Below are 25074 nucleotides of genomic sequence, written 5' to 3'. Positions count from 1 at the left end.
AGGTGCTTTCGGTTGATTTTATGGGCATTAGCTGTTTCTTGGCGGCAGCATTAGGAAAGAGCGTAGCTCGGGGCGTGTTGTGCCTTAGCACGTTGCCTTGTGTGATTGTTGCGACAAATTGTATGTGAGCTGCTTATTAACGATTTTATAGAGCATTTACTGAAATCACTTTCCGTAGCGTGTCGTTCGGATTAGAGCACCCTTTGATGTAATTACGGAAAGAAATTCGACTGAGTTGAAGAAAAACAGTTTTTGAAACTCTCATTCGAATGTGGAATGAAGATGCCAGCAGAATTTCATTAATTTTACATAGCGAATTCATTATGATATCGTTACCGAGATGTAACGTTAATAGAATAAGGTTTGTAAATGTCTGTAAATTGTAATATTTTTACTCATTTATGTAATACGAGTTCAAAACATCATTTGCAACATTCCTGCAGAAGATTGTTAAAAGTTAGTGATTAATAAAAACTTCCTTCATTTTTGTTTAGAAAATGGTGTCGTAGGGATTCTTGTAGTGCGACTAGCGTGATTTCATTTATTGATTTGTATTTTGTAAATTTCTGTCTTTATAATCTACATTTCATAAAATAATTGTTGAGAATGAGGATTAAATCAATAACGCTCCGAATAAACTTCCTATCGTAAATTCCGCCACAAAGGTCAAACCAGTAGCGTGGACCGGGCATATAATGTGTCAGACGATGTATCGAATAGCAACATAAATATTTATACCGTGCGCGATGAGGATGTCAATCGGCGATCTATGCTCGGTCGCCTTCCGGCTGGTTTCCCCTTCCGTGCCACGTGGAATCGTCACAGATGATCACATTACCGCCGGTGGCCGGGCCTGTGTATATCGGCACATAGTGCCACCCCATTATTATGGAGATTATTCAGGTGAGCTTTTCGCGAATTAAAATAACGGCTTTATTTCGTGTTCGACTGCTTCGCTGCCTGCCACACAACTGCCATGGAAAATAATATTCGTTTATAATAACAATAATGATAACTGTGCAAGGGTAAACATTCCATTCGTTGAGCAATTGCTATATATTCGATTTCCAAACCCAATTCCGAAGGAACCTTTACCCTGCGCCACAATCGGCAAAGATGGCGCCACAGTTTGATTTTCACGCCCGCCCACTTAGGTGGAAAGAATACCCAGCGGGGCGCACGGAGGGAAGTGTGCTTTTTTCAAAAAATCCGAATTATGCACAATTCTCATATCGTTGCAATCCGTGAGCGGGTGATTTGGGTGAAAGAATTTGCATTCCAATGGGGAAAATATGGGTTGATGATGATGGTTGGATGAACTGGAGAAAAGCCATACAGAGCGGGTTTGTAGTTTTTAGAATTCTCAGCGCTATGAGTGTATACTGACTGATCGAACTGAACGTAAAACGAAGAAAACTCAACGGAACATGTGGATTTTCGTTGGATTCTCATTGTTGCGAGAGTTTGTTGGTGGTTCTTGTGCTGGATGGTGGACATTAGAGGGAAATATGGAACTAAGAGGTTTGAGTACAAATTTTGACTATCGTTTTGTGTTGATTTGGTTGGGCGATTTGGCACTAGTATCTGATAAGTTGATAACTATTTTGAGGTATAATTTGAGTATTTTTGGATTTTGATTGACTGATTGAGCGGTTGGAAAGTAGAGATGAGCGAGAGACTGATAAATAGATAGGTTTTACGTACAGAAGAGCGAACGGAAGAACGATAGTAAGGTATGGATTTTTTGATTGATTTTGGGTATTTTTTTTTGTTCAAGATAGGCTAGAGGGGTGGTCGGGATGTATATTGAGAGTAAAATGAGGTAACGGAATGAGCAAGAAATCAAAATATCGGTGACCGTCTACAGGTACCTGTTGTGAGACTGATTTCCATAGCACGCTGACGGTGTCCCAAAACCTTAAACTGAGGCAAAGATACTTCACTCGAGACTCCGACTGAATTGGGGCCTTCATTCCATTTATATCGGATATCTCGCATCGTGTATCCGACTAGGAGGAGCGAGAGGAATAGTGTTTTGCGGCACATTTTTTTTGTTTGGTTTTGACATGTGCGTTAAGAAAAAACGAGGGTTGAGAAAATATGCAAAAAATTAGACACAACATAACGAATGGTACAAGAGATATACAACAGTTGAGGTGACACTTATTTTTCAGTGGTTGATAAAGATACAAGATCTGTTTAGTCGGTACTGTTTTTACGCCAATATGGCGGCTCCGTGCTCGTCTGTGAACGTTTCCTATTACCTGTGACAAGTTACATCTAGCTTATTCCTCTCATGACTACGATCGTTTAGGTTTTTAACCATTAGACATTTCGATTATTGATCACTTGATTTGTAAATCAATCTATTCTTTTCATATCTACCATAAGATAAGTCCTACAGCTCTAGACGTTATCGCGGTGGAATTAAAAGGACTATTATTGCATACGGGACGACGTGAATCATCAAGTGAGTGTTAATTGGGCTTCTGGTTGGTCTGAAAGAGCCCCAATTGTCACCGTGTCTGTTCTAAGGAGGTCTAAGGGGTACAAGATTTTACAAAAGGAATTAATAAGTAAAATATACATTCACTATATCAGTAGAGGTTTGTATATGTATAATACTTGATGTATGTAGCAGGGAAGTTAAAATCAATTAAAATCATCTAAAAGGTATAAAATCCTAATATTCTTGATTATGTTCATGTTATGTATGTAAACGTATGATCTTAAGATTTAATTGAGCATAAAAAACGTAGCATTTCGAAAACTTGTAGCTAGTCCTTGTCGCATTGTCGAAAAGTGCGCAAGGTTCAGCCGCCTTGCGGTCTGGGTTGATTTTGCGGTATGTTAGCTGTATTTGAATGACTGCTGCGGTAGCCTGGCTGTACTTGATGTACATTGAAAAATTTGGGTTTGATCAAAATTAACATAAACTTTAAATGAGAAGAACTTGGTGATTCCAATTTCATGTTTGCTGAAGCTGATTTTCAAATTCTATTCAGTACTTCTGTGGGTTCTGATTGTGTACTTTTTGAAAAAATTCAATTCGATGAAACAGTATTGTTCAAAGGATAAAAGTCTGGTTCGATTGCATTCGATCGAGTGACAAACACCTTTTTGCTAGAAAAATGTCCAGAATTTCATTGGGGCGAACAGACTAAAAGTTTGAATATAATATATGTACGTTTGTATGGACCAACAAATTTAAAAAAGGAGATCTTTCTATCGAAATTAGATTCGGAATCACTAAACGATTAACGAGTTGTTAACCCAATGAGCATGAAACTGAACGACCTTATGACAGATGTTTTTTTCCACACGGGGTACAATTCAAGCCATTGGTCTTTGAGGCGTTTGTCACTCCAATAAGCGTAATCAGAACGAGTGTCATTCAGGTTTTTGCTATAGTATTGGAGCTTGTGCTTGTCTGCCAGGTTGTCAGATGGCTTGGTTTGAAAAAAATGAATCGAATTTCAAAAACCGACAATGCTGTTTATTCAACCTTTTGTATTATGGAGTAATGATGACGGAAGTATCAAGTAAGAAATGAGAAGGAAGCAGTTGGGCGTCGCGGACGGACGCGGGAAAACAGAAATAAAGAGTGAGAAATGAGTAATGAGAAGTGAGACGTCCCACTTCTTATTTCTCACTTCTTATGAGAAGTCGGAAAAGAGTCGTCTCACTTTTCACTACTCATTTTACACTTCTCATTTTCCGCTTGTATTACTACATATTACTTTACTTTTGATTTTGAAATTTTTACTGTGAGAATTTCTTTTCTTTATTTGTGTGAATTTTGAAAGGATTTTCAGTTTTCCACTTCTGGGACGTTAGAACATCTAACGTCTAACGTTTCACAAGTGGGACGTTAGAAATAATGATTTCTTATTTTTTACTTTTCAATTACCATTACAAAGTCACCAGATATTATGGCGCATTCGGCCATCAACATTTATGGTGGTATGACTTATTTCGGCTTAAATGTATTTTTGCTCAAATGAAGTATTCGGCCAAACGCATTTTCAACCATATTCGTCAGAACGCCAGATGCGGCCAAAAAACTTTCGGACTTGTGGCTTTCTAGCCCGTAAGCCTTGTTAAACTTCTTTAAAAAGCTGCATTCATGCCCTATCAAAGCGACCGTGTACTACTTGAAGAGCACTAGCCCAGTCCTGTTGTGAACAGTAAACAGACCTGACAAAATTGCCCTTTACCGACCGCCTGTTTACCAAGGTGGAACGTCTCAACAGTGTCTGTTCCTTTCCCCATGTCAGGAGCGCTAGATTATCGTTCAAGTACCTACGAGTGACTCCAAGCCAAAATGTGCACGGAAACGTAGTGAGGGGGAAGAGCCGTTCGCCGGAAACCATTCGGCCGAATTCCACTTGGCCTAAGGCCACTAGGCCGAAAGTTGTTTGGCCGAATATACCATTTGGCCGAACAGACCATTTTGCCGAATAACTTATTTGGCCGAATAGGTCATTTGGCCGAATAGATAATTTGACCGATTAGGTCATTTGGCCGAATAGGTTATTTAGCCGAATTGGTAATTTGGCCGAATAGGTCATTTGGCCGAAAAGGTCGTTTGCCCGAATAGGTCATTTGACCGAATAGGTTATTTGGCAGAACAGGTAATTTTGCCGAACAGAGAAGCGGGCTTGGTAGTCATATGGCTACTGCTTCTGCCTCATACGCAGGAGGTCGTGGGTTCAATCCCAGGTCCGTTCCATTCTCCTACTTTGTATCTTTCTCTTTATTTCTCATGTTCTAGCAATCGCTAGAACTGGAAATGGACTTCCATACCGTTTCCATTATTATTCCTATACCTTCAACTTGAGTATTCTATCAGTAATCTGATAGAATTGGAAATGAACTATAGAGCTCGTTTCCTACATCCAATTAGAAATTCCATCAGTTACCTTCTCCTATCTATCACATTGGCAGCTCGTTAACCAAGACGGACCTCTGCCTCTCCAACCTTACCCAGAAAATCCAACAAATTCCGCATGAACTCGTGGCAAGTGCAGAGGTATATTCGGCTTGCAGTGGGCGAGTGATTGCATCATCATTTCCTCCCCATTCCCTAAATTGACTTGCATTCTGACGTGGCAGGCGCCAGTATGACCTAACAAATGAGATCACCAGTGCTTGTACATTGAAGATGTGTGCTAGTCCCAAGCAAACATCTGTTGGTTCCCTGTGCAAGAACAGCTGATCTGGTCATAATGGAGTAGCAACTACGAGCAGTCAATTTAAAAAAAAAAGAACAGGTAATTTTGCCGAACAGGTCATACGGTCGAAATGGTCATTTGGTCGAAATGGTTATTTGGACGAATTGGTCATTTGGCCGAATAGGTCATTTGGCCGAACAAGTCATTTGGCCGAATAGGTCATTTGGCCGAATAGGTCATTTGGCCGAACAGTTCATTTGGCCGAATAGGTGGTTCGGCTGAATATGTCATTTGGCCGAACAAGTTAATTGGCCGAACAAGTCATTCGGCCGAACAGGTCGTTCGGCTGAATATGTCATTTGGCCGAATTGGTCGTTTGGCCGAACAAGTCATTCGGCCGAATAGATTGTTCGGTCGAACATGTCATCTGGCCAAATGGGTCATTTGACGTCTACTTCTCACTTCTAAATCACCATTTCTCACTTTCCACTGTGAAAAGAGACAACTCTCTTCTTTCTTCGCTTTTCCCACTTTTCACGGTGTGAAGTTATAAGTGAGAAATGAGAATCGAGACGTCTCACTTCTCACTACTTATTTTTAACTTCTCACTGTAAAAAGTAAGTAGTGCTAAATAGTAAAAAGTGCGAAGTTAGTAGTGAGACCACTTCTCACTTCGAACTCCTATTTTTCACAGTAAGAAGTTAAACAAGTTAGTGGTGCGAGGTGAGAATTAAATCGTCTCACTTCCCAACAATAATTATTTACTTCTCATTTTTCACTGCGAAAAGTAAGAAGTGCGAAGTGAGCAGTGAGACGTCTCACTTCTTAGTTCGCACTATTTATTTTTCACAGTGAGAGGTGAGAAATGATTAGTGAGCAATGAAAAGTGAGGCATCTCACTCGTCATTTCTCTCTAATCATTTTGCACTCCTCACTGTGAAAAGTGAGTAGGGCGGAGTGAGAACAGAGATGTCTCACTGCTCACTAATCATTTCTCACTTCTCACTGTGAAAAGCGGGAAGAGAGAAGTAAGAAAATAAAATAAAATACCATTTTCCCAGGATTTCTCGGGATCCACGGAAAATATAACAATTATATGAAACAAATTCAAAATCGTAACTAGAATTTTGTCGTACAAATAATAGCTATGGATGAAAATATGTACTAGACCTCATGGGTTTTGTGGTACATTGGTACATTGTCCTCAAATTATCAAAGAGTTGTCAAGAAGTTTAGGAAAGTTTTCTGTTCAGTTTGAAACGCGTTAACTTCTTCTGCGAAACTTTCGACTCCTCCTCAGTATCAGTTGGCGTAGTATCAGCATCTGCTTTGGCTCAATAATAAGATCTACAGTGTCCTGATGAGCTCCGCTATGTGCTACTTTTCTGTACTGTTCGTATTTTTCCTTGATATAGGGAGGAATGATGGCTTTGAGAAGTTGTGATTATTTCCGCAAGATTTCTAACGTCAACTATTCTGAAACTAGACCACATATTTGTTGTTGATAAAAACTAAAACCTTCGGGCAGTACACTAATTACGTAAACAATTTTTCTGGATTTTTCAACCCCCCCTCCCTTCCATGTAAGATTTTTCCTATACAAATAAATGTTTATTTATATGGAGCGTATGAAAATGGCCGACCCCCCTCCCTCCATAAGTGCTTACGTAATTAGTGTACGACCCCTGATCAAGTTTGAGCGAAATACCGCTTCGTATTACGAATACTTTGGTACATTTTCAACTTTGAAGGTATTTAAATCAGATGAATGCCCGAGCAACACACATGTTGTAAATCAGTTGATGATACTCATATATGACCAAATTTGGTCATATATGAGTTATGAAGCGAATTGAAGTTTTTTAAACCTCTCAGACAATAATAGGACAAACCTACCAAAGCAGTCAGTGCCCTTGCCTAAATATCGGCGATCCAGTGAAACTTGAGCACTGCACAAACCAGTAACTTTATTCTTGATATTGAGTAATTTCGTCACAGATTTTAAGTTCTTTGTTTCTTTGTTAGGAAAATGTTAGTCAAAAGAATGATTGATACTCCAAAACAAGTTATCAGCAAATTTAAATAAAAAGAAAATGATTTCAAAATGATAGTATATTTATTTCCCGGAAAAATATACTTCCGGGAATCGGGTATCTCGGGAAATTTGATTTCCCGAGAAATTGTTTCCTGAACTGGAAGCGCTACTTCATGAGGCGTGTTGACAGGGATTAATGGTGCAAACATTTAGACGTATTTCATACCTTCTACCATTTCCATTTTTCGGTAAATCTGTTTAAAATCATCCGGCTTAGTGGCAGTAAAGCTGGTAATATGATGTCCTCTAACTCCTAATCTTAAGTCGTCAATCGACTCGTACCAAAGTGATGCCTAGCCTAGCGTTGATGGAGCCTGTGGGGTACTGGGGCACCCGGTATGCTGTCTTTTGCGAATTTTTCGCAGAACTCTGGCGTGGTAGACCTCCTTGCTCTGGCGACTCATGAGAATCAAAATGATAAAGAAGACCAGATGGATGGCGGCTCTCTGACCAAGGTCATTAAGAAAGTGATGACCTACCATGGGGAGGGAAGCAGTCTCAAAATGGATGTGATCATGTCTTTTTTGGACAACCGCGGCCATTACAGTGGAAACATAACCCCTACATAAGTTGTTTCTCTGCATCCTAGTCGTGGTGGGAAAGGAGGCTATTAAGTCTCTGCTGAAGTCCAGTAAGGAGGCGGAGAAAAAAGTCTCCTTTCCGACGAAAAGGAGTTGGTAGTGAGCCAGGCTGTGAAGCCATACCGAGGGGTTGGGTGTAAGAATAGCCGTCAGAGGTGCAAATCCCAACTGAAGTCAGGCAGCTGGTCGACTCAAAAAGTATGAGTAATCTAGCACCTCCGAAACGGAAGGTGGCTGTAAAACGCAAGGAGAAGGTCGTGGTGGTTGCCGACCTGAAAGAAAAGCATGAGGCAGCACTTCCGAAGAGGAGCGTTGCTGAAGTTCGCCGGGAGAGAGGTCTGCCCTTGGTGGAGGTCGTGAATCCCAAGAAGGCAAAAAGAAGGGGAATGAACATGGACGAGTGAGCAAATTCATCAATTACAGCCTAATCAACATCTCTAAGAAAAATATTTTGAGTATTTAGTGGAATGTCTGAACTTGTCATAAGACGAGTTCGTACGATTCCATTTAATTTCACCATTTAATAAAATGGTAGAATTAAATGGAATTGTACAAACTCGTCTCAAGTCAAATCTATGCACCGGCAAACGATAAGTACGATGACTTGAAGGACATATTTTATGAATGTGGAACAGAATAAACATTAGCCGAAGCCGAGGAATCGCCTGCTAGCTGGTTGGACAGCCCTATTTTTTAAAAGACTCTACACGTTGTAATACTTCCAATGAGCATTTCGAGCTTTACTGATACCGACCGTGTCTAGTTAGATCAATAGATTACCTTAAAACCTTACACAGGTTTGTTTATAATATCATTCATGAGAGGGAGTGAGAAAACTACTTAATATTGAGTTAAAAATTTGAACTTCGTACTCAAAGTTGAGTTCTTTAAACTTTTTTTTAGGTTATTTATTTTTTCTGTGTATTTGGAATGCGGTGAACACAGCACCTGTTCGCTCGTACCAATATGTTCAGACCTCACTGTAGATTTGATTATCTTTGTATGAAGAATTTGTATTATTTATCCGTATTGTACTGACGTCTGGACGAAACTAAAAGTGTAAGTGTTTGTCCTTTGTTATTTTTGTAATTAATTATCTCTTCATATAAAAATGAGTTTGAATAAATGTTTACAGTTTCGATTGTCTGGCGGAACGCAATACTGGAAAATACGTTTCTGTCCAACGTCCGACAACGAACGCGGCGGGATGAATTTCCGTCGTAAAATTCTCGAAAATTTTTGTCGTCGAGGACAACAGCCGGAACAATTATCGCAGGAAGATGGCGGAGTCGAGCTGCTATCTAGTGACTATTCCGAATGATTAATCGCAACCAGACCGATCGAGTGGACCAAATGATGCAGAAATATTAAAACTGATTAGCCTGGCCGCAGTTCAGTTCGGTATCAGAAAAAAGGAGTAATAAATCTGTGTTGGAGAACTCTGATCGTGATTAGCTTGTGAGATGGCGCCGCAGTAGAGACGACTCTGACATTCTGGACACTAAGCTCGCCCTGGCAGTGATGGACATCGTGGGTAAGCTGCGGAGTTCCCTGTACGGATAGATGGATAGCTCGAGGTAGTCAGCTTCTTCCAACTACTGATCCTAACATCAGCTCTGACCACAAACTGGTGATGATTGAACTGCGCCTAAAACTATCCGTCAACAACAATGTTCGGAACCGAAGGACGCAACGTATTTGGTCGCTCAAGGAGCCAAGACAGTAGACCAGTGATCCCCAAAGTGCGGCCCGCGGGCCGCATGCGGCCCTCGAGGCCTTTTCCTGCGGCCCGCGAAGGGTTTCAGAATATACACTACATGTGGCCCATTGACAAATATCACATCCAGGAAAAGCTTTCATCGTGTCCAGTTTTTCGTTGTACTCTGGCTGGGCATACATACTTAATTTTTTTTACCGGGCTCTCAGCAATTTGTTCAACTTTTACCGGGATTCGCACAGCCGAGCCCTAGCAAACATGTTTTTCGCCGAGATATCGGTCAAAGTTGCTTAAAATCAGCGAATAATTTGCCGAAACCCAGCTAATACTTGTGACACATATATGATACCAATATCACTGTACAGCATTAAATCATATGTCTGTCACCCAGAATCACGCTGGTATCACGATAGCACGATGATTTCCGTACCCTGCCCTTCGACAATTGTATTGTACGAAACAGAACATAATTTGTTGTTTGAAATGTCAAATACGCCGTTTGACATTTGAAATCAAAACAAACATTTGCAAGCTGACTGAGTAAAAATCGTTTTTCTGCAATTCCGGATGATATTTTTCACAACATTGGCAAAATAATTATTCGTAAGCCCATTAATTGCTACACACCCGTTTCAAATCACTCAAATACTGAGTGAAATTGTATTGCCGTCTCTTTTTTTCCCACGGAAATCTTACTCAATCTTCGTAAAAAGTGGAACTACACAAAATTTGAGTAGTTCCAGTTTTTACGAAAAATGAGTAAGATTTCCGTGGGAAAAAAAGAGACGGCAATACAATTTCACTCAGTCTCTGAGTGATTTGAAACGGGCGTGTACAATTATGCTCTGAAGATGTCTTCCTATTGATTTTGCCAGTTCTTGGGTTGTTTCCGGGAAAATCTACCGTTACTTTTGCATGATATTCTATGGTTTGATGTATATATCGTGGGATTTCGAACATTTTGTGCAAGGATCCCATGGGTTTTAATTGGAATGAGGTCTGGGGATTGGAAAGGATGTGGGATTTTTGATTTGCCATTAGTCAGCAACTAAATTGGACTCAATTGAACGGTGCTGGCTTTATCCTACAAAATGTCCAAATGAATTAAACGATCAGTGCCGTTTGCACTGAAATCACCCCAAACCATAGAATAGAGTGGTTAACGTCCGCAGAAATAATTGCCCTGCGGAATATTTGCAAGAACTCGCATATTTCTGCTAAAATACCTATACGAAGAATTAGAAAACTATGACGTTTTCATATCGATGAATGAACTGCTGACGCAAATTCACAATTTATTTTAAAAAAATATGGGTAAATATTGTGTAATACTCTGTACTCATAAAAATTACAGTAACAGTTTATGATTTCTATACATTTCAATGAAGAATATAGTTTTGGAACAAACTGTCAAATAGATACAACGGTGAAAAAAAGATGTATGTCATCTTGCCACTGTACGCGTACAGCGTGATACGAAAATCATTGTGCGGAAATCATATGTCTGTCGATAGTATAACAAACCTCACCTCACCTTTTGACGAGATATCAGTTTTTTTTATTTTGCTGGGCACACGGCTGTGCGGATTTTGATGAGCTGCAGAAATGAAAACTGAGTGTGTATGTCTAGTTCACATTATTTTGATATTCAAGAAACATATAAACCAAGAATCTTTTTATCATCAAGATTAAATAAATTTCTTACTTCATACATACTATGTAGTCTAATGGCAACATACTTTGATGGTATTTTTGGCGCTTTAACCAAGCTAAATATATAAAACGTTCTTAGGTAAAAATAATGTTGTCATATATTGCACCCTTATATGAATTCTTTCATTTTTCTAAATAAGTTAAGTTGTGGCAAAATTCGATTGAAATTTCTTGATTTATAATTCCTGAAAATGCGTCATGTACTTCACACTAAGAAAAATGTTCAACGAAATCAAGATTTTGTCATGCTGCGATTAGTTGGGATGATGAAGAAAAGGTTTCCAGAAAATTTAATTACTTGAAAATAATAAAAAACACGGTAAATAGTTCAGAGTAAAGATTTACTCAGATTTACTCTATTCAATAATTCTGGTAAGTGGTTGTAGTTCGACTGGGATAATTGTTCTTATTTTCTGAATTTGTTAGTTTGAGATATTCAAACGGGTTTATGTTTGCAGAGTCCGAAGTTTCGGCCCGTTATTGAGTATTTTTCCTGATGAGCATTTTCTTTGAAAAAAGATCAAATAAACGAGTCGACACGTCGGGCAATGCAGGTATAATCCTGTTTGTATATCTCAGATCGAAAAAGTCAGAAAATAAGTACATGGCACCTGGCTTCAAAAACACGACCTGGCTTCAACGACTTTCATTGAACAATAATCATCGAGGATAAAAAAAAACACTTAGAATCGGTCGACAGATGTTTATTTGGTAAAATAGTTTTGCCAACAAAGCCGAGGAGATTTTGTTAGGAAAGTAATTTTATGCTAAGTCTACTATCGCAGACGTGTGTAACAATATGAACTAAAACTCAGCTACGCTGTAGTATGTAATGCCCTTACAAGTGCGTTTTTTAAACAGATTTTTTGATTACTTTGTATTATACTTCAAAATTCATTTCGAAATGATAAACATATATTGCAAATATACCGCGGCCCGCTTCAACAGTTCAAAATTGCTGTGTGGCCCTCGATAGCAAGCAGGCTGGGGACCACTGCAGTAGACCCTCATCTTTGGGCAGAAGAAACACCGCCAAGACGATGCGAATCGCAAGGAAATGGAGCATCTGTACCGTGCAGATATGTGCAGTGATAAAGATGGGAGTCTATGCGCGGAAGAACATGAAGTGATCGTAATGTGGCAGCAGCACTTAAATAGCGTTGACAACACAGGCAGTGAGGGTCAAGGAGGAGAGGACTGAACCAACCGTTTGAAGAAAGCTAATGAAACCCAAAACTTTGAATGATTTGAGGCACCCCTAAATCAAATTTTGCTTGGGTAATATCTTAGGGTTATGAAACATGTCGGTTGTTGGTGAGCGATGTTGGTTTTTGAAATTCGAAAATGGTATTTTCTTGGGCAACTTAATGTGTATACATCGACAACAATAGCGCCTGCCGACTCATTGTGATGAAAAAAAGCATTTGCATTGCTCAACAAGAGCCTTGATATCCTTCGAATTATTCAGAAATCATCACAAAGATTTTAAGGTTTGTAATTTGTAATTGTTGTAATTTATTCGAAACTTATGTGGGTATCAAAAATAAAAATAATGAGAAGAAAGCTACCGTTATACCAAATTTGACAGACGTCTAGAGGGAGAACCGTTTAACAAGATAGAGAAATCGCGTTATGGGAAAATCATTCTATAAGCGACATTCATAAGTTTTTTTTTTTTAATTCTTTATTAAAGTGTTTTTTTAATTTTAAAATTAAGTTCAACACTTAAGACATTCATAAGGACGTCACACTTATTTAAGGACAAAGCTTCGCGATGGCTACTTTTCGCAAATTTCGAATGTGATAATTTAAATCCATCAAATTTGGCAAATTATGCAATAAATATCCGTTACAAAGATTTGCTTTTCAAATCAGATGCCCCTTCGCAATAAGTTCCCAGAATTAAACTGTTTCATCGAATATGAGAAAATTGGTTGTGAAAATATTGTAAAAAGTTGAATGGCGAATACGTAAGTGTAGTCTAAGCGTTGGTTCTCTTTCCGCTGCATCGTTTTTTTTTTTTCTAAGCGTAATAGTCCGATTAATTACAACCATTCTGTAGAGTAGGTTACTGTTTTCTTAAGTCTTTCATTTGCACACAACAGCATATGTTAGTGGTCTACTGTTAGGTCGTATAACACAAGTTTCTCTTGCTGTAGCATTTATACAGTGGCTGTTCTCTTCACCAGAGTAAACGAACAGTTTATATTCGATACTTGATTTTCAAACACTGAACGTAAAATTATGATACAAAACGAAACAATTATATCCAAAACAAAAGGTAAGAAAACTAAATCGATTGAAACGAATCAACTTACGTGCAGTCATTTGATTTGCGTACGCTTGGTTTCACTTGAGGTTTTTGTTAATGGGTTTTTGGATACAAGATACAAGGTGGAACTTAGAATTCCGAACACAAGGGATAAACGTTTTGGTTTTGGCAAGATTTCATCTGCTAGAGATGTACAAAACAATGGAGATATACATTTAAATCGTTTCGGGAGGTGTTGCTTTTGTTAGTGTATTTTTTGGTGATTGTGATAGTTGAAGTGGTAGCCGTGGAGGTGTTACACACTTAGACAAAAGTATTGAACCAAAAAATGGTAGTAAACAGTGTTATTGGTGTAAGTGTAAAACAAAAGGATTATGAAATGAATTGTGGTGTTTTTCGCTGGTAAACAGTGCCGATTTGTGATACAATTTTAGATTCGTTTTGTACGGAAGGGGGCAATCCGCTAATTACGTAAGGACATATTGGAGAGAGATTTATCATTTACATTACAATTACAATCTTACGTAATTAGTGTATCGCCCCAGATAAGTGATTATAGTGATTTTGGTGATTAGCTTCTACCAAACAGTTTGAATTTTTGAACAAAAAATATATTAAAATACAAAATAATCACCAAATTACAAATTTCCAAACTGTTTGTTGCTTGCTGTATTAGTTGGCAATTTGGCAAATTGAGCTATAATCGATTAGATTGATTAGAAAAAGTACTTCTTCTGCTATGCAAATTCCGTAGAATAATTGAAAAAGAAAACATGTGTGAAGATATTTGGTCAATAAGAAAGGAAGGTTGAAATGCGTTTTTTGTGAAACAATAACAATAAAATGATGACAGAGATGAGTTAGAGACAGATATTGAGAGCGACAGTGAGAGAACATGAAAGAAATGTAGTTTCGAGAGACAGTTACAGATGTGTTTTTCATCGAGAAAGGAAAATAAAACAAAGTATTTTTTTCAACAATGGGGTACCTGTGGTAAGGTTAATTTCGGTCGCCCTCTGCCTGTGACCTAGTACTCTAAATTGTGGTAGTTCTACTTCGCTGCTCATTCCGACACTACTTAGGCCGTCTTTCCAGAAGTACCGGATATCTCGCATCGTGTAACCGACTCCAGGGATTGCAAAATCGGGTAACGATTTATTAGGGTTTATTTCGAGTTAGGTTTTTGAAAGTTTTAAATAGTTGTTAGTGGATCCGAGGTTCGGGTGTCAAATCGAAGATTTGGGTATGATTTTATTGGATTAGAATTCATGTTTCGCCGGTTTTCGTTTGTTTTGATTCAAACATGAGTGGCCGTATTTGAGTTTGGGCATTTGCATAAGTACCACGGTGTGGACAATACATAATTTGATGTAGGATTCGATGTCAATTACGGTTCGTTTTTGCGATTGATTTTTGGCAATGTGTGATTCGAATGAGAGAATGAAAGAAAATGAAAATCATTAAAAATGGTTAGATTTGTAAGTATATGCAAAGATTTATGCAGTTTTGGTCCAACTATTGTTAACATTCGTAAATCAAACTATTCGCAAGAGATTAAGCTTAGCATACATTCATTGGTTTGAGTAAATTGTATTCATTAATGCAGGGGGTTTCATTTTCATCTAGAAAACATAATTTCACATACTCGGATGCTTGGTGTGGTTTCATGAAGGGTATCAAAGCTTGTTTTCAGTGTTTGCCTTTGGTGGAAGAATTTTCGATTTGTTTTTTAAATTCAATGATTGTAAATTTGTTAATGCCTAGAATAAGATAGAAAAAAATACACACATAACAAGAAACAAGATTAAGTAAACGAAATGAATTAATCATAAGATCAATAAAGAATAAAATACGAATACTCCATTCTGGAAGGAAGCTGACCAATAATTATAATAAATCCAGTAATTAGAATATATTTGAAAGATTAAATAAATATTATCTAGCGTTAGATTTTTTTTGCGCTTAATATGCCATTTGAATTTATTTGGCAACTAAAACTTAAAGTAAAACTGAAATAAAATACTAACAAAATAGGATTGTTGTACAAAAATAAATGGAAAATAACATACAAGAAAGAAAACATAAGAAAGCTTATACGTATTTTGAAGAAACCATGCAGTTTTTAGATGTTCGCAGACGCATACCGCAAATCGCATCCTTAAAAATTTAAACTAATTAGAGAATAATACCCAAAACAAAATTAAACTCAACTTGAACGCATTTTCATGTTGTTGAAATATACGTAATTAAAGCGCTCCTGTTTGATGTTCGTTTGGTATAGAAAATAAATCTATTAGTGGGGACAAAAATCAATAAAAACCAAATGTTTAACTAAACCATCATTCAAAACAAAAAATGGGTTGACCCAACACTCCACAAATGTATGTACACAAAAAAAAGAAGAAGGGAAAATAATGCCATTCCTAAGGGAAATAAAAAAGAAAAGAAAATGTCACCCGGGAAAACGGAACAACCGAAAACAGTTTGCTTCACAGTCCTGGAAAGTATCAATATCGATAGAAATATCAGAATAAGGACAAAATTTTGCATGCACAAACACGTCACAAGGAAAACAACTGGTTAGTAGGATGACATGATGTGGTGTTTCCTTTCTCGGGTTGTCATTTCGTTGACCCATAAAAGGATCATCGTTTGCTTCTTCGTGGTAGGTATTGAGATTGATCATGCGAATTCGATAGGGAGTAATGTCATAGATGTATGTGTGAGTGACAATTTAGTAGAACGAATAGTTTGCTTTGTCGTTCAAGTTGATAAGCAGATGACTTGTCAGATGAACATTGTTATTATATTGAAATTGATTTTTTGTAAATACTCTTTAATGTGATGAAGAGAAATGTGACAATTACACTGAGAGAAAAAATTTGGAGGTCAGGCAAATTTAAAAGAATATGAAATATCGGAATGAATTATTAAAATTGATCTATAGCACTGTGTACCTTCAGCTTTTTAGTTCTTTCATTAAATGCAGATAAAAATCATTCAATTTAGGAATTCATGTTTTGAGTGCTTTAAGCGATTATTAGGCAACTATTTTCTTTCCATTTACTTTAAAATGAAAGATAAATAGTGATCCCAATAATGATAAATATGATTACTTGACGAACCAAAATAATGAATGCGATAATTAAGGTTTTCTGGTAAATGTCATTACCATGTAAGACGAAGGTAGTGTATTGGAACCGTAAATCGTGTTTGGAACGGAATAAATATTTGGTTGCGGTTGAGTAAGTCTTCACTTAAATAAAAGTGAACTCACTCGTTCGATTTCGTAATATTTTATGCTTGGTTAGCTTAGAAAAATGTTTATTTCGTGTTTTATTTCATAAAGGTTCGGAATTCTTCCAAAACGCACCAAGTGGCTTATTTACTGACTTGTGATATTTTTATCGTAAAAGTAAAACGGAAATCATTTAATATCAATTCATCCACACATTTGTCGTAAGTTGGGATAGTTAAAAATCTGAGATTGGACAGAAAAATAGGTATTTTTTTGCTGGCGCTTGGTGCGATTTGGCAGAACCCGGGCGAAATATGGTGATCAACTCGGGATCTGGGGAATGCTGGAAGAGGTGAAGAATGCCTCGAATAAGCTGAATGAGCACAGATTGATCAATCAATACCCAGTGGACTGGAAGTAAATTTTCCAAGTTTTACGAATAGTTTTTGTCTTACTGAGTTGTAAATAGAACCCACACGTAACGAAGACTGATACTAATATTACTGCACGTAGCTTTCAGAAGATAAAGCAAGTCTTTCGATATTTCACCATATTGAAATGGGAAGTTCTGCGGCCCGGACATGATAGCAATAGAGGTTCAAAAGATTACAAATTCAAACACGCACCACGAGTTTGTATCAGTCGTGAAATGGAGGTGGTGTACTTTAGCTTACTTGTAGGGATAATACTAGTAGGGCAATTATTTCGAATTTCCAGAGGAAATTCATTCGAATTTCCAGGGGAAATTCATTCGAAAATCCGGGGGAAATTCATTCAAATTTCCAGGGGAAACTCATTCGAATTTCAGGGGAAATATATTCGAATTTCCGAAAGAAATTTATTCGAATTTTCAGGGGGAATTAATTGGAATTTCCAGCGGAAATCAATTCGAATTTGCAGAAAAAATTAATTCGAATTTCCATTAGAAATTGCTTCAAATTTCCATGAGGAATTCACTCGAATTTCCAGGGGAAATTCATTCGAATTTTCAGGGGAAATTCTTTCTTATTTCTATGGAAAATTCATTCAAATTTCTATGGGAAATTCGTTCGAATTTCCATGAGAAATTCAGTCGAATTTCCATGGGAAACTCATTCGAAATTCTATGGAAAATTCAGTCGAATTTCCATGGGAAATTCATTCGAATTTCCATGGGAAATTCATTCGAATTTCCATGGGAAATTCATTCGAATTTCCATTGGAAATTAATTCGAATTTCCATTGCAAATTCAATTGAACTTCCATGGGAAATTCATTCGAATTTCCATGGAAAATTCTTTCGAATTTCCATGGAAAATTCTTTCGAATTTCCATGGAAAATTCATTCGAATTTCCATGGAAAATTCATTCGAATTTCCATGGGAAATTCATCCGAATTTCCATGGGAAATTCACTCGAATTTCCATGGGAAATTCATTCGAATTTCCATGGGAAATTTATTCGAACTTCCATGGGAAATTCATTCGAATTTTCATGGGAAATTCATTTGAATTTTCATGGGAAATTCATTTGAATTTCCATGGGAAATTCATTCGAATTATAAAGGGGAAATTCATTCGATTTTCCATGGGAAATTCATTCGATTTTCCATGAGAAATTCATTCGATTTTCCATGGGAAATTCATTCGATTTTCCATGGGAAATTCATTCGATTTTCCATGAGAAATTCATTCGAATTTCCATGAGAAATTCATTCGAATTCCCATGGGAAATTCATTCGAATTTCCATGGGAAATTCATTCGAATTTCCATGGGAAATTCATTCGAATTTCCATGGGAAATTCATTCGAATTTCCATGGGAAATTCATTCGAATTTCCATGGGAATTCATTCGAATTTCCATAGTAATTCATTCGAATTTCCATTGGAAATTCATTCGCATTTCCATAAGAAATTCATTCGAATTTCCATGGAAATTCATTCGAATTTCCATGGAAATTCATTCGAATTTCCATGGGAAATTCATTCGAATTTCCATGGGAAATTCATTCGAATTTCCATGGGAAATTCATTCGAATTTCCATGGGAAATTCATTCGAATTTCCATGGGAAATTCATTCGAATTTCCATGGGAAATTCATTCGAATTTCTATGGGAAATTCATTCGAATTTCCATGGGAAATTCACTCGAATTCCCAAAGGAAATTCACTCGAATTCCCAAAGGAAATTCACTCGAATTTCCAAGGGAAATTCATTCGATTTGCCAAGGGAAATTCATTCGAATCTCCAAGGGAAATTCATTCGAATCTCCAAGGGAAATCCATTCGAATTTCCAAGAAAAATCCATTCGAATTTCCAAGGGAATTTCCATGGGAAATTCATTCGAATTTCTATGGGAAATTCATTCGAATTTCTATGGGAAATTCATTCGAATTTCTATGGGAAATTCATTCGAATTTCCATGGGAAATTCACTCGAATTCCCAAAGGAAATTCACTCGAATTCCCAAAGGAAATTCACTCGAATTTCCAAGGAAAATTCATTCGATTTGCCAAGGGAAATTCATTCGAATCTCCAAGGGAAATTCATTCGAATCTCCAAGGGAAATCCATTCGAATTTCCAAGAAAAATCCATTCGAATTTCCAAGGGAAATTCATTCGAATTTCCAAGGGAAATTCATTCGAATTTCCAAGGGAAATTCATTCGAATTTCCAAGGGAAACTCATTCGAATTTCTAAGGGAAATTAATTCGAATTTCCACGGGAAATTCTTTCGAATTTCCAAGGGAAATTCATTTAAATTTCCAAGGGAAATTCTTTCGAATTTCCAAAGAAAATTCTCTCGAATTTCCATGGGGAAATCATTCGAATTTCCATGGGAAATTCTTTCGAATTTCCATGGGAAATTCATTCGAATTCCCAGGGGACATTAATTCGAATTTCCATTAGAAATTCATTCGAATTTCCATCGGAAATTCATTTGAATTTCCATGGGAAATTCATTTGAATTTCCATGGGAAATTCATTTGAATTTCCATGGGAAATTCATTTGAATTTCCATGGGAAATTCATTTGAATTTCCATGGGAAATTCATTCGAATTTCCATGGGAAATTCATTCGAATTTCCATGGGAAATTCATTCGAATTTCCATGGGAAATTCATTCGAATTTCCATGGGAAATTCATTAGAATTTCCATGGGAAATTCATTAGGATTTCCATGGAAAATTCATTTGAATTTCCATGGGAAATTCATTCGAATTTCCATGGGAAATTCATTCGAATTTCCATGGGAAATTAATTCGAATTTCCATGAGAAATTCATTCGAATTCCCATGGGAAATTCATCCGAATTTCCATGGGAAATTCATCCGAATTTCCGTGGGAAATTCATTTGAATTTCCATTGGAAATTCATTCGAATTTCCATGGGTAATTCATTTGAATTTCCATGGGAAAGTCATTCGAATTTCCATGGGAAATTCATACGAATTTCCACGGGAAATTCATTCTAATTTCCACGGGAAATTCATTCGAATTTCCATGGGAAATTCATTCGAACGGGAAATTCATTCGAATTTCCATGGGAAATTCATTCATTCATTCGAATTTCCATGGGAAATTCATTCGAATTTCCATGGGAAATTCATTCGAATTTCCATGGGAAATTCATTCGAATTTCCATGGGAAATTCATTCGAATTTCCATGGGAAACTCATTCGAATTTCCATGGGAAATTCATTCGAATCTCCATGGGAAATTCATTTAATTTCCATGGGAATTTTTTCATTGGGAATTTCCATGGGAAATTCATTCGAATTCCCTTGATAAATTCATCCGAATTTCCATGGGAAATTCATCCAAGTTTCCATGGGAAATTCATTCGAATTTCCATGGGAAATTCATTCCAATTTCCATGGGAAATTCATTCGAATTTCATTCGAATGGAAATTCGGGAAATTCATTCAAATTTCATTCGAATTTCCATGGAAAATTCATTCGAATTTCCATGGGAAAATCATTCGAATTTCCATGGGAAATTCATTCGAATTTCCATGGGAAATCCATTCGAATTTCCATGGGAAATTCATTCGAATTTCCATGGGAAATTCATTCGAATTTCCATGGGAAATTCATTCGAATTTCCATGGGAAATTCATTCAAATTTCCATGGAAATTCATTCGAATTTCCATGGGAAATTCATTCGAATTTCCATGGGAAATTCATTCGAATTTCTAGCGGAAATTAATTCGAATTTCCAGCGAAAATTCATTCGAATTTCCAGTGGAAATTCATTCGAATTTCCAGTGGAAATTCATTCGTATTTCCAGGGCATATTCATTCGAATTCCAGGAGAAATTCATTCGATTTTTAGGGGAAATTTATTTTTATTTCCAGGGGAAATTCATTCGAACCACCAGGGGAAATTAATTGTTATTTCCAGGGGAAATTCATTCGAATTTCCAGGGGAAATTCATTCGAATTTCCAGGGGAAATTCATTCGAATTTCCAGGGGAAATTCATTCGAATTTCCAGGGGAAATTCATTCGAATTTCCAGGGGAAATTCATTCGAATTTTCAGGGGAAATTCATTCGAATTTCCAGGGGAAATTCATTCGAATTTCCAGGGGAAATTCATTCGAATTTCCAGAGGAAATTCATTCGAATTTCAAGGGGAAATTTATTCGAATTTCCAGGGGAAATTCATTCGAATTTCCAGGGGAAATTCATTCGAATTTCCAGGGGAAATTCATTCGAATTCTTAGAGGAAATTCATTCAAATTCCCAGGAGACACTAATTCGAATTTTCAGGGGAAATTTATTCGAATATCCAGGTGAAAATCATTTGAATATATACGAGAAGTTGGTTTTAAATTCCACGATCAAAATATTTATTCGAAATTTCACCGTAGTATAATTCAATTTCCAGGGGAAATTAATTCGAATTTCCAGGGGAAATTCATTCGAATTTCCAGGGGAAATTCATTCGAATTTCCAGGGGAAATTCATTCGAATTTCCAGGGGAAATTCATTGGAATTTCCAGGGGAAATTCATTCGAATTTCCAGGGGAAATTCATTCGAATTTCCAGGGGAAATTCATTCGAATTCTTAGAGGAAATTCATTCGAATTCCCAGGGGACATTCATTCGAATTTTCAGGGGAAATTTATTCGAATATCCAGGGGAAAATCATTTGAATATATACGAGAAGTTGGTTTTAAATTCCACGATCAAAATATTTATTCCAAATTTCACCGTAGTATAATTCATTCGAATTTTCACGGAATTGGAATTCATTCGATTTTCTACCGACACAAAACTTACGATTCTACCACGATTTGTTTTCAATCAATCAAGCATAAAAAAAAAATATTCGCTGAAAAAAAAATCAAATTCGACCATTTCAATGATGAGAAAATATTGAAAATACGCGAGTTCTTCCAGATTCGTGACGTTGTATCTTTGAACATACTGAAAAAGTGGTGCCTTTAGTAAAGCCTCCTACGCCTACGATGTTGTTGGGAAGAATTTTAATTTGCAGCTAGTGCAGTAACTACAAATCTGGTTGATCTATAGATTTTTTTGTCAAATCAGATACAATCAGTAAAGCAATCTAAAATTGGAATACTCTTATTTCAATTGATTGAAAAAAGACCAATTTGGATCTTTCTTATATTTTACACTAAGATACTGATAACAAGAGAGTTTTGAAAGTTGACTCAGTGGGTACGTTTGGAGGTTTTCTGAAATAATGATTCTGGTTAATAAAAGCTGAGATAAAATTTTAATTTTCAACTATGTCAGTAAAATGTATCTAAAATTGATTTTATCCACCATTTCAGTTGTTGGTCCGGTTCAGAACATAATGATATGGTTCGTCACCACACTAGGATTTCTGTATAGCGTTCATTAAATAGTAAACCGCATGAATCATTATTTTTGTTTGTACAGTAAATCATATTATTCAACTAAAACGAATTATGGTAAAAAAATTGTCCAAACTATTATTATAAGCATTTTAGAAAAGTTTATCTGTTTCAACTGAGCCATCCTTAAACAGTTTAAATTATGGGATATAAATATGGAAGCTAATGAAATGGATGATGAGTGATTATTTCATTTGTGATTATATTTGTCGAACTGACGAATTGAAGCTAAGAAGTTATTTGCGATATTTTGGTGTAGATAGACTGAGTTCGTGGTGACATACTAAGTGAGGAATCAGCGCTTCATTCATTTGTTGATTTAGGCATAAGAGCAAATATGGGGACGGATGGCAAGTTGGTTGGAAATGTGTTTGTGTGTGTGTGAAAGAGAAAACAGAGTTAGAGAGCGACAGTGGATTACGTATTGGCACTTTTCGCTGATTTTCCATTGTTTGTTCGGGGAGGTTGTTTGGCGGTTTGGTACTTTTCTTGACAAATTTGGTGAGTGGGAATATTGTCGGTTAGTCGGCATTTGATTGCGGTTGCGATTAATTTCCGTGGTAGTTTTGATTGTTGTTGGTTGTTTTAGAGCATATATAAAGAATAACACGTTGTGTGCGATAGTTTTCCACCTATGGGTGACATTGAGACTAGCCGTAGTCAACCTTCTGCGGTTGCTGTAGTAGAGAAGGCGACCGATAATTAACCATTTTTTTTTATTAAATATGGAAGGAAACATAGATGGAAAACAACTTAAACCGTGAAAACAATAAATATGAATATAAAAAGGAAACCTAGGCAGACTAAAATAAAATGTGACTTTGGATAACTCGATTGATTATTTTACTATTTAATACATTATGAATGTTTATAAATAAAAAAATGTTTTGTTGAGTATTTCAATTGACTGACAATGCAGAAAATATAACAAACAGGGGCAATTTAATTAAGTATTTTTTTCCGGGATTGGATCTTAGAGACACTTTCAAAATTTGAATCCAACCAAAATTAAATTAGAATAAGTTTTTTCAGGTCAGTGTTGTCGTACAAAAAACAATTTGTTGGCGTTGATTATCGTGTCGGGTGACTTTTCAATATTTTTATTCATTGTACTGTGAACTCGTCACACACTCACAAATGAAGGCACAACACAGAAAACAAAATAAAACAAAAATAAGAAAAGTCCACGTAATACAGTTTACATAAAAATTTGGAACAAAAGACTTCAAATCTGGGAATAACGAAAGAATGAAACATGTTATGCTCCTCGGGAGTGATTTACTAAAATTTATTTTTTTTGCCTTGCGGTGTTACTTAAGTTCCTACTCTTTAAGTGATTTCAAACGTTCGAATATGGATAGTTTTACTTTTGACCTGTTGTATGCATTCCGTGTATCTTAATTTGCGTGGAAATATAAACTTTTTTTTAAACGATGGAAGTTTGAGACAATATTTTGGACACTTCTCGACGATTCGTTCTTCTTGGGAGAATGCTCTGTGAACATAGACGAATCGATCTGGAAGTGTTCCTGCTCAAATGTCCATTTTACTATTTATAGCTAGGGATCAACTACCCTTCTTTATTTCAATGCTAAATATTAGACCTAATCCCTATGTAATAAACTAACTCCAGGAAGACAAGAGCTAAGGATCACAATTTGCCACTATTAGTATTTTTGTACTTACATTTATTGATTACGATTAAATTTATATGAAATCAAATAACAAAAAAGTTTTTTTTTTCTGATTTGCAACTACTGTTTTCGGGGATGGCGCGAAATATGAAATGTTTGAACACACAAGCTTTCGTGGTGACATTCCGGTGGACTGCAGGACGCCGGATGATTGTGCACTCAAACTGAAGCCGGCATCCCCTCGACGGTGAATGTACAGCTGGTCGATGTTTATCGGGTGGTGCATGTGTTTGAGGGTATTTTTGAGATTGAAAGGATTGTTTCCATGGTTCGATCCACCAGGGCAATGACATTTTTTTGCAATTATTGTGGAAAAGGGAGTCTTGAAGAGATATTTCTTTGTTATATTTCGAACAGATTCGGAAAGTTTCGAGAGAATCCTTGGGAAGAAATCAGGGGTTGGGATGAAGTCAATGAAAGGCTTAGAAAGAATTTAGTGAAATTCTTGGGAAGGATTCAATGGACTCCTTTATGAGAATTAAGTTGAATCTTAGATAAGAGTGCAGTAGAATCCTTGATAACGATGCAGTTGAATCCTGGATAAGATTTTATTGGGAGGATCCAGAAGAATTTTTTGGAAGGATTCACAGGAATTCTGTGGAAACATTAAGTGGAATAATTTAGAAGAATTTAGAGGAGTCCTTCAGAAGGATTCAGAAGAATCCTTTTGGAAGGATTCAGAAGAATCCTTTGGAAGGATTCAAAAGAATCCTTTGGAAGGA

General features: G+C 36.7%; 1 protein-coding gene across 13 annotated transcripts in view; it reads right to left on the bottom strand.

Annotated features, from left to right (window-relative positions):
* LOC134218489 (gamma-aminobutyric acid receptor subunit beta) overlaps nt 1–25074 on the bottom strand; it is a 269248-nt gene that overhangs the window by 56049 nt on the left and 188125 nt on the right. For 10 of the 13 annotated variants that reach the window (XM_062697556.1, XM_062697555.1, XM_062697557.1 and 7 more), the window contains one exon: nt 1872–2009. In XM_062697556.1, the coding sequence (XP_062553540.1) occupies nt 1872–2009 (138 nt within the window). Of the gene's footprint in view, nt 1–1871; nt 2010–14540; nt 14679–25074 lie in introns of all 13 variants that reach the window. The other 3 variants (XM_062697553.1, XM_062697554.1, XM_062697563.1) reach the window with 1 other exon arrangement.

Source organism: Armigeres subalbatus, chromosome 2 (assembly GCF_024139115.2).
Source record: "Armigeres subalbatus isolate Guangzhou_Male chromosome 2, GZ_Asu_2, whole genome shotgun sequence".
Classification (NCBI taxonomy): Eukaryota; Metazoa; Arthropoda; class Insecta; order Diptera; family Culicidae; genus Armigeres; species Armigeres subalbatus.
Note: the sequence above shows the minus strand (reverse complement) of the source record. Positions and strands in the feature narration are given on the sequence as shown.